The sequence below is a fragment of the Carettochelys insculpta genome, chromosome 2 (genome assembly GCF_033958435.1).
Source record: "Carettochelys insculpta isolate YL-2023 chromosome 2, ASM3395843v1, whole genome shotgun sequence".
In the NCBI taxonomy this organism is placed as follows: Eukaryota; Metazoa; Chordata; order Testudines; family Carettochelyidae; genus Carettochelys; species Carettochelys insculpta.
Window position 1 is genome coordinate 275,683,774 of NC_134138.1, and position 13,786 is coordinate 275,697,559.

Here is a 13,786-nt window from a genome sequence, read left to right on the forward strand (position 1 = left end):
GGCCCAATTCCAACCAACAGGGGGCAGTGTGTGCACCCAATTCCAGCCAGTAGGAGACAATGCCTCAGCGTCCAATCAGTGCTGTGCCTGCCCCCTCCAAACCCACTGCCCCATGGATTTTTGATTTTGTTGCGTTTCCTTTTCCAAAGTTCCCTTATGAGTAACAATTTGCTTCCCCCCCACTACCCCCCTTTTGGTTGCCATTTGCAATTCTTAGCAAGTGCCATTCTGGCAAGGCACATGCACCCCCCTCCGCCCCCTCCCCCTCCCCCGCCCCCCAGCTTGCCCCAGTCTTTACACCACCGAGCTGGCCTCCGCCGGGCAGGTCAAGTTCTCTACCACGTCCGGCCGCTCAATGCCGGCCAGGGCTGCGCACAGGGCCTCCAGCGTGGCCCCCTCTCGGGCAGACCAGTCCGAGAGGAGAGTGTGGGCTGGGGCTTCGCCCCGGCCGAAGGTGTCGATGGCCTCGTCCTCGTAGCCCAGCTGGCTGGCCAGGCAGCGCCAGTCCTTGCCGTGGCCAGCGCTCTCCAGCAGCTGCTCCACCTCCTCCTGCTTGTGGGGCGGCAGGGCGCTGTATAGCCGGGGCTCAGGCCTGGGCGCTGCGAAGGAACAGGCAGAGCCAGCATCAGGGCTGGTGAGATCCCCGTGCCTGGGCTCCTGTTCCAGCCACTGGCCCAGCAGCTCACAGCACCATGCCCTAGGCTGGGTCTGATGAGCTGAGCTGGGCCAGGCCCATGGTTGGCCAGGAGACCTCCTGGGTACTACAGGAAGTGGTTCTGGGCATTCAGTGCACAACCCTCCCCAGCAGGGCTGGAAGCCACCTCAGGCCTGGAGCTAGATGGGGCTGGGGGCGGGGGTGAAGGTCTGTGCCCCCGGAAGGGGCAGGATCAAGGGCACCACCCAGCCGCCTTAGCACCATCCAGACCAAGGCATGCCCACCCCTAAGCTGTGTGGAGTGCCACTCCAGCATCAATTCAAAGGGGGCCGGGGGGGGCGGGGGAGCAAATGAAATGTAATGTGGAGAAGTGTAAAGTAATGCACACTGGAAAAAATAAACCCAAGTACACATTCAATACGACAGGGGCTAATTTAGCTACAACCAATCAGGAAAGAGATCTTGGGGTTATCGTGGATAGTTCTCTGGAAACAGCCATGCAGTGCGCAGCGGCAGTCAGAAAAGCAAATAGGATGTTAGGAATTACTGAAAGAGGGATAGAAAATAAGATGAAAAATATTTTACTGCCCCTTTATAAAGCTATGGGACGCCCACATCTTGAATACGGCGTACACATGTGGTCTCCTGCCTCAGAAAAGATATTTTGGCATTAGAAAAGGTTCAGAAAAGGGCAACTAAAATGACAGGGTTTGGAACGGGTCCTGTATGAGGAAAGGTTAAAGAGACTGGGACTTTTCAGTTTAGGAAAGAGGAGACTGAGGGGGGATATGATAGAGGTGTATAAAATCCTGAGTGGTGTGGAGAGGGTGAAACACAGAATCATAGGGCTGGAAGGGACCTCAGGAGGTCATCTAGTCCAGCCCCCTGCTTCAAGCAGGATCAACCCCTACTAAGTCATCCCAGCCAGGACCTTGTCCAGCCGGGACTTAAAAACCTCAAGGGATGGAGTTATTTACTTGTTCCCATAATATAAGAACTAGAGGACACCAAATGAAATTAGTGGGTAGCAGATTTAAAACTAATAAAAGAAAGTTCTTTTTCACACAGCGCACAATCAACCTGTGGAACTCCTCGCCAGAGGAGGCTGTGAAGGCTGGGACTGTAAGAGAGTTCAAAGAAGAGCTGGATAAATTCATGGCGGTTAGGTCCATAAAAGGCTATTAGCCGGGGGGCAGGAATGGTGTCCCTGGCCTCGGTCTGGCAGAGGCTGGAGATGGGTGGCAGGAGAGAATTCACTTGATCATTGTCTTCAGTCCACTCCCCTGGGGCACCCGGCACTGGCCACTGTTGGCAGACGGGATGCTGGGCTGGACGGACCTTTGGTCTGACCCAGGAACGGCCATTCTTATGTTCTTATGGGGTGTTAGCTGCCACCACTGCTGCAGTAGCAATGGCAGTGGCTGGGAGTGCCAGGCCCCTTTGAATTGCCAGGGTCCGGGGCAAGACCGACCAGGATCCCATGATCTTCCATGACCCCCTGGGGTGGTGTAGGGTGGGGCTGAGGCAGCAGCAGAGATACCCTTACCCTTGTTGAGTGGGTGGTGCTCCTGCAGACTGTGGGTGTCGAGGAAGACGCCGCTGTCACTGTGCAGCTTCTCGCCCTCGGGGGAGGCGCCCAGCTCCCCAGCCCGGGCTTTGGCCAGCTGCTGCTTCTGCTTGCAGGTGTTCCAGCTGTGGGGGAGACGGAGAGAGGGTTGGCTTAGTCCCGAGCTGAGAGGGAAGAAGAAGCGCCAACAGTGGGTGGGGGACCCTTGTGTGTGCGGGTTGGGGGTTAATACTCTGCCTTTGCATCCCAAGTTTAGTGTCGGCTTAGCTGAGCAACTGCACTGACTGCCCGGCAGGGTTTCAGCTGTCTGAGCCCTGCACATGCAGCCGGTGGGAGCTTCCGACACAGCTGCGCAGGAGAAAAGGTGCTTTCTCTGCAGGCGCCCATACAATACCCAATGGTGCGTCCCACCCCGGCTCGCCCCGGCTCCCGCAGACCCCAGACATGGCTGGATCCACTGCATCCTCAGGCCAGCACCTCCTGCCTGGTTCTCAGCCACACTCTCTAACACTGGCGGGGCAAGGGCTGGCTCTGATTACGTTGGCGCTGCTCTCCCAGTCATGCCTAGGGCTGGCAGACCAGGATCCAGGCACCCACTGCGCTCGGGGCTGTACATGCCTGATAGACGCTGCGTGCCTCAGAGAGCTCAGAATCAAACGGGGGCCCCAAGTGCAGCTGAAACTGGATGCTGCTGTGCTCCAGCCAGCCAGAGGCAACTCGGGCCCAACCCTGTGGGTGCTGAGCGTCCGCCATTGGCACTGTCGGGTGGCGAGAGCAGGCAGTGATCTAGGAGTGTCTGGTAGCCGCTCCCCCCTGGACTGGCCCCGTGAGTGACCAGGCACCCCCTGGCCGAAGAGGAGGAGAACAGTAGATGCATGGCGGCAAGGGGGGCAAATATCTCTAGGCGCAAAAGGCCTTGTGCTGGAGCAGGGACTGTGTGTTTGCTGTGTTTGTACAGCCCCTGGCACAATGCGGTCCTGGCCCAGGCCTACTGCTCTGGCTGAGCACAAGCATCACAGCCTGGCCCTCGCTGAGCAGGTGCCACCCAAGCCTGTGGTAGAGAGGGGAATGAGACTCAGGTCTGCTGCATCCCAGCCCAGCGTTGAGCCGCCAAACGCCTGCAGAGCCACAGCCCTCTGCCCAGCACAGGCCCCACTGCCAACTGCTCACTGTGGGACTTGTGGGTCTTGGCTCGGGGGAGCCTCACCTCGAGGGGGCAAAGGGACCAGTCGTGCAAACACACTCACCATCAGACAGAGGGAGGCTTGGGGAAAGGAAGGTGGGGTGAGCAAGGAGGGAGGGGAGATCTATGGGGCAGGAGCAGCGACAGGCGTGGGGTGGGGTGGAGGGCGATGAGAAGGTCTATGGTCTATGGAGCGGGAGAGGGATGGGGGGGGGGTCTGTGATCTGTAAGGCAGGGGCACGTCCATGGGAACTATCAACTATAGGGCAGAGGGAGGGGTAAGGAGATTTATGATCTATGGGCAGCGGGTGGGGAGGTCTATGACATCTAGGGCAGGGGAAGGGCTGGGGAATCTATGATCTCTAGGCAGGAGAGAGGCTGGGGGATATATGATCTATGGGGCAAGGGGGAGTCTATGATCTCTAGGGCAGGAGGAGGGATATGATCTATGGGGCTGGGGGTCTATGATCTCTAGGGCGGGAGGAGGGTTATGATCTATGGGGCTGGGGGTCTATGATCTCTAGGGCAGGAGGAGGGATATGATCTATGGGGCTGGGGGTCTATGATCTCTAGGGCGGGAGGAGGGATATGATCTATGGGGCTGGGGGTCTATGATCTCTAGGGCGGGAGGAGGGATATGATCTATGGGGCTGGGGGTCTATGATCTCTAGGGTGGGAGGAGGGTTGTGTGGGCTCTGGAGTCTCCCAGCATGAGTGGACTACCAGGAACGTAAAGCAGTGGGCCGAGGAGCAGGGCGCTGTGGCGCCGGAGCAAAATCAGTCCCCGGACCCAGGCAGAACGGGCCAGGCCAGGCTGGGCAGGTGACAGTCCTCAGCCTTGCTGGTCCCAAGAGGCAGCAGCTGGAAACCCTTCAGCCAGGTCCCAGCAATACCCTCTCCCTTAGCCCCCACCCAGCAGCAGCCGGGCACAGAGGGAGAGACGGGCACGTCTTCACCCACGGCGCCCCACATGCGGTTTAATCCCATTCCGCCGCTGGGTCCTAGCAGGTGCCCACTGCAGCGGGGGCACCTGCTGGGCCTGCCCTGCCCCAGGGACTGCTGCCCTACCTTGCAGGCCTGGGGGCTTCCGGGGGCAGTGGGGGGCAGGAACTTGTCTCGCTCTGCTGTTAGCCTGTCACGCGCCAGCCTGGGCCTGCCTGGTTCTGCAGCTGCACAGGCGAAGGGAGCACTCAGATGCAAAGTTCATCAGAAGATGAATGTGTCCTGCTACCACGAGCATTGGGCACCATGGGCCAGGACCCGGCGCTCACAGAAATGGGTCTAACCTGGGGCCTTGGATCCGAATCAGGACTTCCCCAGAGTTTTGGAGGCTTTGGTGTTCTGGATCTGGCCCGTCACAGAGTTCGGGGTCAGAGGAGAACATCCCCAGAGCTCAGGGCTTGGAACTGGAATCCCAGCAGGACTCAAAGACCCAGCGGGGTCAGACCTGCAAGGGGTCCCCAGCAGGAGTGGGAGCAGCCAAGCCACGAGGGGGTGAGCTATCCCGGAAGATCAGCCTGGTCTTCCCTTGAGTGGGAGCAGCCCGGCGAGCAGAGCCGCACGTACCATTTGAAAGCCACGTAGGCCAGCAGCCCCACCACCACCGCGGCCAGGATGGAACAGTAGACGGGGATGATGTTCTTGCTGTTGTCAGGCGCCGGCGGGACGAACTCGGACGAGTTGCTGGGGGAGGCGCTGCCCTCTGACTCGGACAGCGGGGGCTTCTTGGGGTGATCCTTGCGGGGACCAGACAGCGGGGGCTTCTTGGGGTAATCCTTGCGGGCGTCCCCCTCCGTGCGCTTCAGGATCTGCAGCTCTCGATCTGCAATGCAGGCAGACACGGCCAACATGAGACACTGAGAACAGACACAAAGAACCAGGCTCGCCCCTTGCTTCCCAGGCACCACCATTTTGGGGGTCTAGCATGAGACAGCAACCCCCTGAAATCAGCAGCCAGGACTGTTCCCTCATGTGCCCAATGGCTCCTGTCTGAGGGGAAATTTTCACTCAAAACTTTTTTCCAGCAGAAAACAGCTTTTTTGGCACATCAGAAATACATTTTTCAGGCAAAATTTTCACTTTGATTAAAGTTTCCCAGTTGGCCTTAAAAACCCCCCAAAAACTGATTTTTTTTTTTTTGGTGTTGCAATCATCAGCAACCAAAAGCTGAGGCGTGAGGCGTTTTAATCGGAAAACGGTTTCATCTTGGGACTGTCAAAACCCAATACGTTTGGCAGAGGGTCTGACAAAAACACCAACATCTTCAACAGAACTGTTGATTAAAAAAAAGGGGGGAAAACTTTTTGTAAGCAAAAAATGTTCCTGGTGGTGGGGGGAGGGGAGGCCTACCAGAGTCTGAGGCAAAAGCTGCTTCCCAGGCGGGTCTTGGGGGTTAATAAGGTTTGCGAAGAACTATAGCAAATCCTCCGGTAAGGGGGTGGCTAACGTGTATTCTTGTGGCGGCATGTCCAGGCTGTTTCAATGCGTTGGAAGGCAGAGAGAGAGCGAGAGCGAGAGCGAGAGCGAGAGAGAGAGAGAGAGAGAGAGAGAGAGAGTGTGTGTGTGTGTGTGTGTGTGTGTGATGTTCATTTGCAAAGGATGCTGACGTGCAGTTCAGACGACGGCTCCGACGCCTCTCACTATGGCATGACTCAGGAATCACTGTGCTAAGTCGACGGTGTAACGGTCACGCCACGAAAGGACAACTGGGTCCTCCACAGGGCAGGCCTCACTTGGCCTCCTGCGAAATGCGGCTGGTACTGGGGCAGAGCAGCGCACGGCACCACGATACGCAGCAGGTTAGGACGGGGTGAAGAAGGCTCCACGTGCCCATTGATGCTGCGGGGGAGGAATTTATATAGGGTGTAACATGCCAAGGTGGAGCTTGGCTGGAGGGTCATGCCCTGGTCTAAGAAGAGCTTTGTGTTGCTCAAACCTCCCCCCACTTCATCTGGCCCCTCTCTTGTAAGCTCAGCACTGGGGCAGCCACCCAGGCGTGATTCAAATGGCGTTCAGAGGGCCCACAACGTGTGTTTCGGCTGGTGGTGCGCATCCACACATGCCTCCCAGCATGCAAAATTTATTCTGCATGTTGGTAGAAAGAAACTAACAGGCACGTTGGCTGGGACCGACACGGCTACCCCAACCCTGCCAACATGAAGAGGGGAGGGCAAGCAAAACGGACTGGCCGGAGTCATCCTCCCCAGTTTGCAGCTGGGAAACTGAGGCAGGAAGCAATTATATGATTTGCTCCAGGCTGTACAGAGAGTGATGGGAACCACGACCAACTGAACACGGCTCTCCTGCATCCCTAGTCGAGTGCCTGAGCCACAAAAACCTGTCTGCTTCCTGCTAAAACTTCCGCCGGGGGAGGCGGAAAGAACGAAAGCAGCTGGGAAGGGCTGATCTCTGCAGGAGGGGCAGCTGCCCATCTGGCCCCTACTGAATGGGGAAAGGCTCTGGTAAGGCAGAACACCAAGTGATCTGAACAAACTGGAGAAATGGACTGCGGCAAATAGGAAGTTCAATAAGGACAAAGGCAAAGTACTCCGCTTAGGGAGGACCGATCAGTTGTACATGTACAGAATAGGAGGGGACGGCCTAGGATGGAGCACTGCAGAAAGGCATCTAGCGGTCACAGTGGACCATAAGCTAAGTATGTGAGATGTTGTTGCATAAAAAAAAAGCAAACCTGATTCTGGGATGCTTTACCAGGAATCTTGTGAACAAGACACGAGAAGTCATTCTTCCGCGCTGCTCAAAGCGTTCATTAGGCCTCAGCTGGAGTGTTGTGTCCAGTTCTGGGCCCCACATTTCAAGAAAGATGTGGAGAAATTGAAGAAGGTCCAGAGAAGAGTAACAAGAATGATTAAAGGTCTAGAAAATGAGAAGATGAAAAGAACTGGTTTGTTTGGTTGGGAAGAGAGAAGGCAGAGAAGCGAACATGATAGCAGCTTTCAAGTATCTAAAAAGTTGTTACAAGTAGAAGGGAGAAAAATTCTTCTCCTTAGCCTCTGTTGAGCTCTCTCTCTCGGCAGGCACTTGATAACGCGTAGGATGTCTTCATGTCACCCTCCTATTTGTGAGTCTGTTGATGGCTGACCAGCCCGATTCTGGAGCCGTAGGTCTTATCACAGAAGGGGCGGTTTTGGTCTGAAGTCCACATTCCAAAGTTTACCCTTCAATTGTTACCACAGAGGTGAACCCACTGGACAGTTACCCGGTCGGGGGGGTTGAAAAGCGCTACGTTTAGGGTACCTTTTCATAGAATCCTAGAATCCTAGAGCTGGAAGGGACTTGAGGAGGTTATCTAGTCCAGCCCCCTGCTTCAAGCAGGATCAACCCTCACTAAGTCATCTCAGCCAGGACCTTCCCAAGCCGGGGCTTAAAAACCTCAAGGAATGGAGAATCCACCACCTCTCTAGGCAACACATTCCAATGCTTCACCAGCCTCCTGGGGAAGTAGTTTTTCGTAATATCCAACCTGCTCCTCTCTTTCTGTAACTTCAGACCATTGCTCCTGGTTCTGCCATCTGACACCACTGGGAACAGTTTCTCTCCACGCTCTTTAGAGCTCCCCTTCAGAAAGTTGAAAGCTGCTATTAAATCACCCCTCAGTCTTCTCTTTCTCTTCTAACACCCTCCCCATGCGGGGTGAGCAGAGAGGATCCTAAATAGGGCTGCTCAGTCATGAATGCAGCAGCTGGACTATTCTACCACCTCAGCTGGTGAAACGGAACGACTGATGATGCACATCCACCGCCTATGTGCTGGTCCATGACTAAAAGCTTCCAGATTTCACAGTCCTGCTCCGGTCACCCGTCTCCAGTCACTGTAGGGCTGAAGTTTAAGAGAGTCGTATGCAGAGGAAGACACCTGTGCGTGGCCTCTTTTAACGTGGGGGGGACTGTTGCCGTGCAACCACCGCACGATCCTTGATGGGTCAAAGTCTCAGGCCCAATGGCGTGGGATCTATGACCCCTGGGAGCCTCCTGTCCACCGCAGCCTTCATCCACCTTCACAGCCGCTGCAGCGTTACCTTCGCCATCCTCCGCCCGTTCTGCTGTTGAGGACATTTGGGATCATTCTTCATCTGGACCCTCCCCCTTGACCTTGCCGCCATGGGTGACCCTGCCGGGAGTACGAGACTCCCTGCGGCGTCGCTCTCTCAGGTTCACTGGAACACGCAAGCCCGCTCGCCGCGACAGGGTAATGATCCGGAGAGCTGGCCTCTGAGGGTGGGACAAGGGGCAACGGGCTTCAACTGCAGCCAGGCAGGTTTGGGTTGGGCATTAGGAAAAACTTCCCACCTGTCAGGGTGGTCGAACACTGGAATAAACTGCCTAGGGAGGTTGGGGAAATCTCCATCATTGGAGACGCTGAAGAACAACTTGGATAAATATCTAGCGGGGGGATCTAGACAGTGTCTGGCCCTGTTGAGAGGGTCGGGGCTTGCACCTGGTGACCGCTCTAGGTCCCTTCCAGCTCTGGTAATTTATGATCCTAAGCTGCAGCCTGAGCTTCTCTTCCAAGGTGACCATCCATCCCATATCAGGCGGGACAGTCCTGTATGTGGGATGCCAAAAAGGCATCCCAACTTATTTTTCAAAAGGGACAAATTGTCCCCTATTTGGGCCGCCCCCCCCCGCCACTTCCCTGAGCCTCGGGGAAGCAGAGGGAGCGTTGGCAGCTGCCGCTTCCCCAGGGCTCTGGGGGAACCACCGGCAGCTGCTGCTTTCCTAGGGCTGCAGAGGATCGCCAGCGGCTGCCGCCTCCTTCCCAGCGCTTCAGGGCTTGGAGGAGCCACCCCCACACTCACATCTCCTGTCCCATATGGTTGCCCCACCTCCTCCTGGCCCAGCAGGAGCCAAGGGGCCAGGCAGCAGACAATGAACCAGGCCGAAGTGTGGCCACATTCTCTGCAAGGCCCTTAGCGCTGTGAAAGCACCCGGGGCTTGCCAGCCTGTATCTCTCCTCCATCCTCCCCGTCTGGCCCAGCCAGGCCCCTCCCCGCCCCCACCCTTGTCTCCAGAACAGACTGTGGCTGGAGATTCCTCCAGCGCCTGCAAGGAGCATCTGGTGTGTCTGCTGGGAAGTGATGACAAGCCCCGGGCAGAGGCTGGGGGTGCTCGGAAAGAACAGCTGGAGAGGTGACGGCTTGCCGGGCCTTTGATGTTGCAAAGAGGAGTGCGTGACCCGATTCTGCAGCCACAGCTCCCCTCTTGCTTCATCCCAGAAGCCCCCCTATGTCCAGACAGCATGGCCAGTGTGGGGCTGGTTGGAGTCGGGAGCTGGCAATGAGGAGCTCCATGCACGCAGAAAACGTCTACTGGATTCTCTGGGTGTCAGGTTTTGTGGGTGACTCCAGGGAGCCCTCAGCAGAGCTGTCTTGCCCAGCTTGGGGGCTGGACTGCAACAGGAGGGCAGGACCCCTGGAACTGTTAAGTCCCAATGCAGAATGTGCAGGCACCAGATCTGCTGACCCTGAATGGGAACCCCTTGCTGGCTGGGAGAAGCTCTCCTGCAAACCAGCCTAGGTGGGTGAGGTTCTGGGCCTTAAATTCTGTGAGTCTATAAATGAGGGGGGCCAGGGACAGGGGAGTCTGAAAAGGGACCAGGCCCTGGAATTGTTGGCTTGGGTCCCTCGCTGACTTCCAGCAGAGATGAAAGCGGTGTGTAAGTGTGAGCGGGTGTGCATGTACAATGAGAACTGTGTGTTTGTGCGGAAGCGCTGCACAGCAGGGATCTGTTTGATAAAGAATGTACAGCACCTAGCACAATGAGGCCCAGATCAGGGCCTGTGCGTGTTAATGAGAGGAACTGCCTCATTTTCCACTGCTTGCGTCATGGGTACAGACTAGGAAGTGGCTGTTAAAAGTGACCGGCTGATGTTTCTTAACAAAAGTTTCAACAGAAGATGCCATTTCAATGAAGCCAGTTCTTTTTTGCAAAATGTTATCAATTTTGACAAAATTTCCTTAAAAATGGAAAACTAGCGTTCCAAGAAAACATCAAGATGACATTTTCAGGAAGAAAAAGTTTTGATTTTTCATTTTGAAATTGACTCTGACATTTCATATTTTTTTAAGTCTCATAAAAGGTCCAAATCCAAACAAACCTTTTGGGCTTGTGGACGCAAGCCACGGGGACTGACCTCAGGCTGACGCCCTTTGCAGAACTTCGTTTCCCTGACACATTCGAAGCGGCGGCTTTTCAGCCCAGTGGGGGATGGAATTAAAAAAAAAAGTCAAACTCACATTTTCCTGCAAGCTAGTGTGAGTGGTTCGCACCCGGGACCGGCTGGCCTCGTGGCTAGGCCCCCTGGCCAGGGCCTGTTGGGTGGGTCTTCAGCCCCGTCTGACAGTCTATGGGTTAAGTTTGGGGCCAAGCCCTGAGAATCTAGTTCCCCTTTTGGCAGGAGAGGGGTTCCCTGGGGGGCCTCCCCACTCCCCTCAGTACCTGGGGGAGGGTCCTGGGCTGCACCCTCCAGCAGCCAACTGGGTGGCAGCTCTGGCTTGGGGCCTGCTGCCCCAGAGCCAGCTCCTGCCTCTTGGCTGGTCAGCCCCAAACTGGGCTGGCTTCCCTCCCTTTATACCCCTCCAGGCCTGACACCAGCTGCAGGGGAACCGGGGTGGGGCGGATTGGGTCAACAGGCCTTGTTTAACCCCTGCCCTGCCTGACCTCCCCCCTCACACTCCGACAGCCAGAAAAGCCATTTTCTGACCCCTTCTAACGCCGAGCTGTCCTGGTGGCGTGTGATGCCCTCTCCACAGCCTTGGGCTCTCCTGTGCCTCTTGCGTGCCCATATAGTCAGTGCGTGTGTTCGGTGCGTTGGGGTTGTGTACCGGGAGTGTGTGTCAGGCAGCTAGAACTTGCTCAGTCACTCATAAGCCATCAGAAGAGCTGGCTGCATGTCCCGTGCAAAGCCCGGAGACGGCGGCTACGTCCCCTTAATGAGAACACCAGGAATATGCTATGAGCAGTGAAGAGAGACGCCCCGAAGTTCAAGTTCTACCCCCGCAAACCCAGGCAGATGATAGCTATGTATGTAACACTCACCCGCTGTGCAGTGCACCCCCCAACCCAAGCACACACACACACACCCCTCCCCTTCACCTTATGCAGCTCTGCTTGCTCCTTCCCTACCCCCTCCTCCCCGGGGGTGGGGGGGCATTCACAGACCCACGGCCCCAGCTCCAGGAGGGTCCCAAATTAATTTCCCTGAGCGGGTGGTCCTTGGGGGGTGGGGGCAGGCAGATGAATTGGAGCAGGCAGGAAGTGCAGGCAGCTCCTGGCTTCCCCCCTCCGGATCAGAGCAGGTGGGGGGGGGGGGGGGTGGATTTCCCGTGTAAGGAGCCCTGAGGGCTGTGGCAGGGTGGAGCGGCTCAGGCGTGAGTTGCTAGCAGTGACGGGTGAGTAGCCCAGCTCGCTGACCAGGGCTCTGTTGCACGTTTGCAATACTAATGCCCCCCACCCCCTCCACCCCCAACTCCTGCTAGGAAGGGGCAGCAGCTCCAGCTAATCCCAGGGTGCTTGCGGGAGCCTAGGCACTGCCAGATGGGATCAGAGCAGTAGCCCTTCACTGACAGCTGCTCCAGAGGCAGGTGTGTGAATCCCTGCAGTGAGCCGGTCGGGGGCTAGGGAAAGAAGCCTCTTAGCTCCTCCCGGACAGCAGCTGGCTTAAGCCCTGAGGTATTCGGGTTCCTCCCTTCCAAAGCCCTGGGGGGATTTTATATCCCTACTGCTATGACCCGGGAGGTTCTGCTTCCCCATACCAATGCATCCACCTCTTTTAGAACCCTGCTGAGCTCTTTACCAGCAGTCAGTTCCGCAGGGCCGTGCTTCCCTCCAGCCACCCTTGAACGCCCAAAGTAACCAGAGGAGCATTAAGGACCTGCCCCTCCTGCCACCATCAGCATTCCCTTTACATTTGCCATCCATGGGTGGAATGAATTTTGCTAAGTGCACTGAGGCATGTCTCGCTGTGCGCCACCAGGAGACAGACACACTGCCAGCACTCTGCTAAGCAACTGGGCAGCACCTGACTCTCCCCTGGGCAGTTGTCCAAGCACCCAGCTTACAGGGAAGACTGATCGCTGCCCCCGTTCTCTCTCTTCCCCATGAGCTGCAGGGCGTGGAGCTCCATTCTGCACGCCATCTGAAAGCCGCAGTTCCCGGGGCTCCGGCAGCAGAAAGCACTGGGTCTCTGCCCTGCTGGCTTGAGAGATACAGCAAGCCCCAGATATCACACCAGCCTACATCCTACTCCTGCTCCCATAGTATCATTGACCGGAGATGGCTCACCCGCTGGTCTATTATGGGACAAGCCTGCCCCCAAGGCCTGCCCTGCCCCTTAAGAGGTGAGCAGGGCCTGAGGATGCTGCCTCATTCCAGCCGAGCCGCCCCCATCGAGCCCTCTCCCACGCCAGGGCTGGCAACGCCCCTGCGCCGGATGCTTTCCAAAGCAGCGAGGCCGAGATCACACTGAAGCTGGCGGCAAATACTGGGCAGACAATGAAGCCGTAAGGGAGCGATGCTGCCCCCTCGGCGTGGCGCTGACACCCAGCCCTTTAATACCCTCGGCTTCAGAGAGTTTCATTAACGAGCCTGCAGACTCAGCCCCCCACGGCCGAGTGGGATTAAAGACGCAGCGCCTGGGACAAAGGGGAGATTAAGGGCAACCTAAGGAGCTTCTGTCCTCGCAGACAAAAAAGCAACTGTTTCTCTAAAACAAAACCCGAGCAAGAGGAAGACAGAGACTCGGCAGGAGCATTTCGCTGGGGTCAGTCTGCTCCAGCCTCACATTCCCAGTCTGGCCCCGATCCTCTGCCCTGGAACCAGCCCATCGTTCTTCAGACAGACAGACAGATGAGCAAGTGTGTCCGCGGGGCTAGACAATACATAGCCAGCCAAGCTGCGTGCGTGTCAGCTAGCTAGACAGTGTGTAAGCCTAGTGAGACAGGCAGGCAGCGTGTATGGGGCTAAATAGATACCCAGTCAGTATGTATGGAGGCCAGACACATGGACTGAGTATGGGAGCTAAGCAGACAGACAGTGTGTCTAGAGGCTGGATAGCTGTACAGTGTGGATGAAGGCTAGACAGATAGGGTGTCTAGAGGCTGGACAGCCAGACCATGTGTATGAAGGCTAGACAGCCAGACAGGGTGTATAGAGAGAGAGAGAGACAGGCAGACAAGGAGCTGGATAGCCAAACGGACAGCGTGTATGAAAGCTAGATTGACAGACTGTGTGCAGGCGCTCGACAGACAGACAGGGTGTATGGGGGGCTGGACAGACAGACACACCGTGTAGGGGGGCTGGATAGCCCGGCTGGCAGACAGCATGTATGGGGCTGGAGAGCCAGACAGCCAAACCAAGATCT

The 13,786-nt window shown here is 56.7% G+C and overlaps 1 protein-coding gene across 1 annotated transcript in view; it reads right to left on the minus strand.

Annotated features, from left to right (window-relative positions):
• Positions 1 to 294: 294 nt before the first annotated feature.
• LOC142008183 (tumor necrosis factor receptor superfamily member 16-like) overlaps positions 295 to 13,786 on the minus strand; it is a 42,343-nt gene continuing 28,851 nt past the window's right edge. Inside the window, exons 4-6 of the mRNA XM_074985255.1 lie at positions 4,972 to 5,227; positions 2,202 to 2,347; positions 295 to 599 (exon numbers count right to left, since the gene is read on the minus strand). Coding sequence (XP_074841356.1) covers positions 295 to 599; positions 2,202 to 2,347; positions 4,972 to 5,227 — 707 coding nt within the window. The remainder of the gene's footprint in view (positions 600 to 2,201; positions 2,348 to 4,971; positions 5,228 to 13,786) is intronic.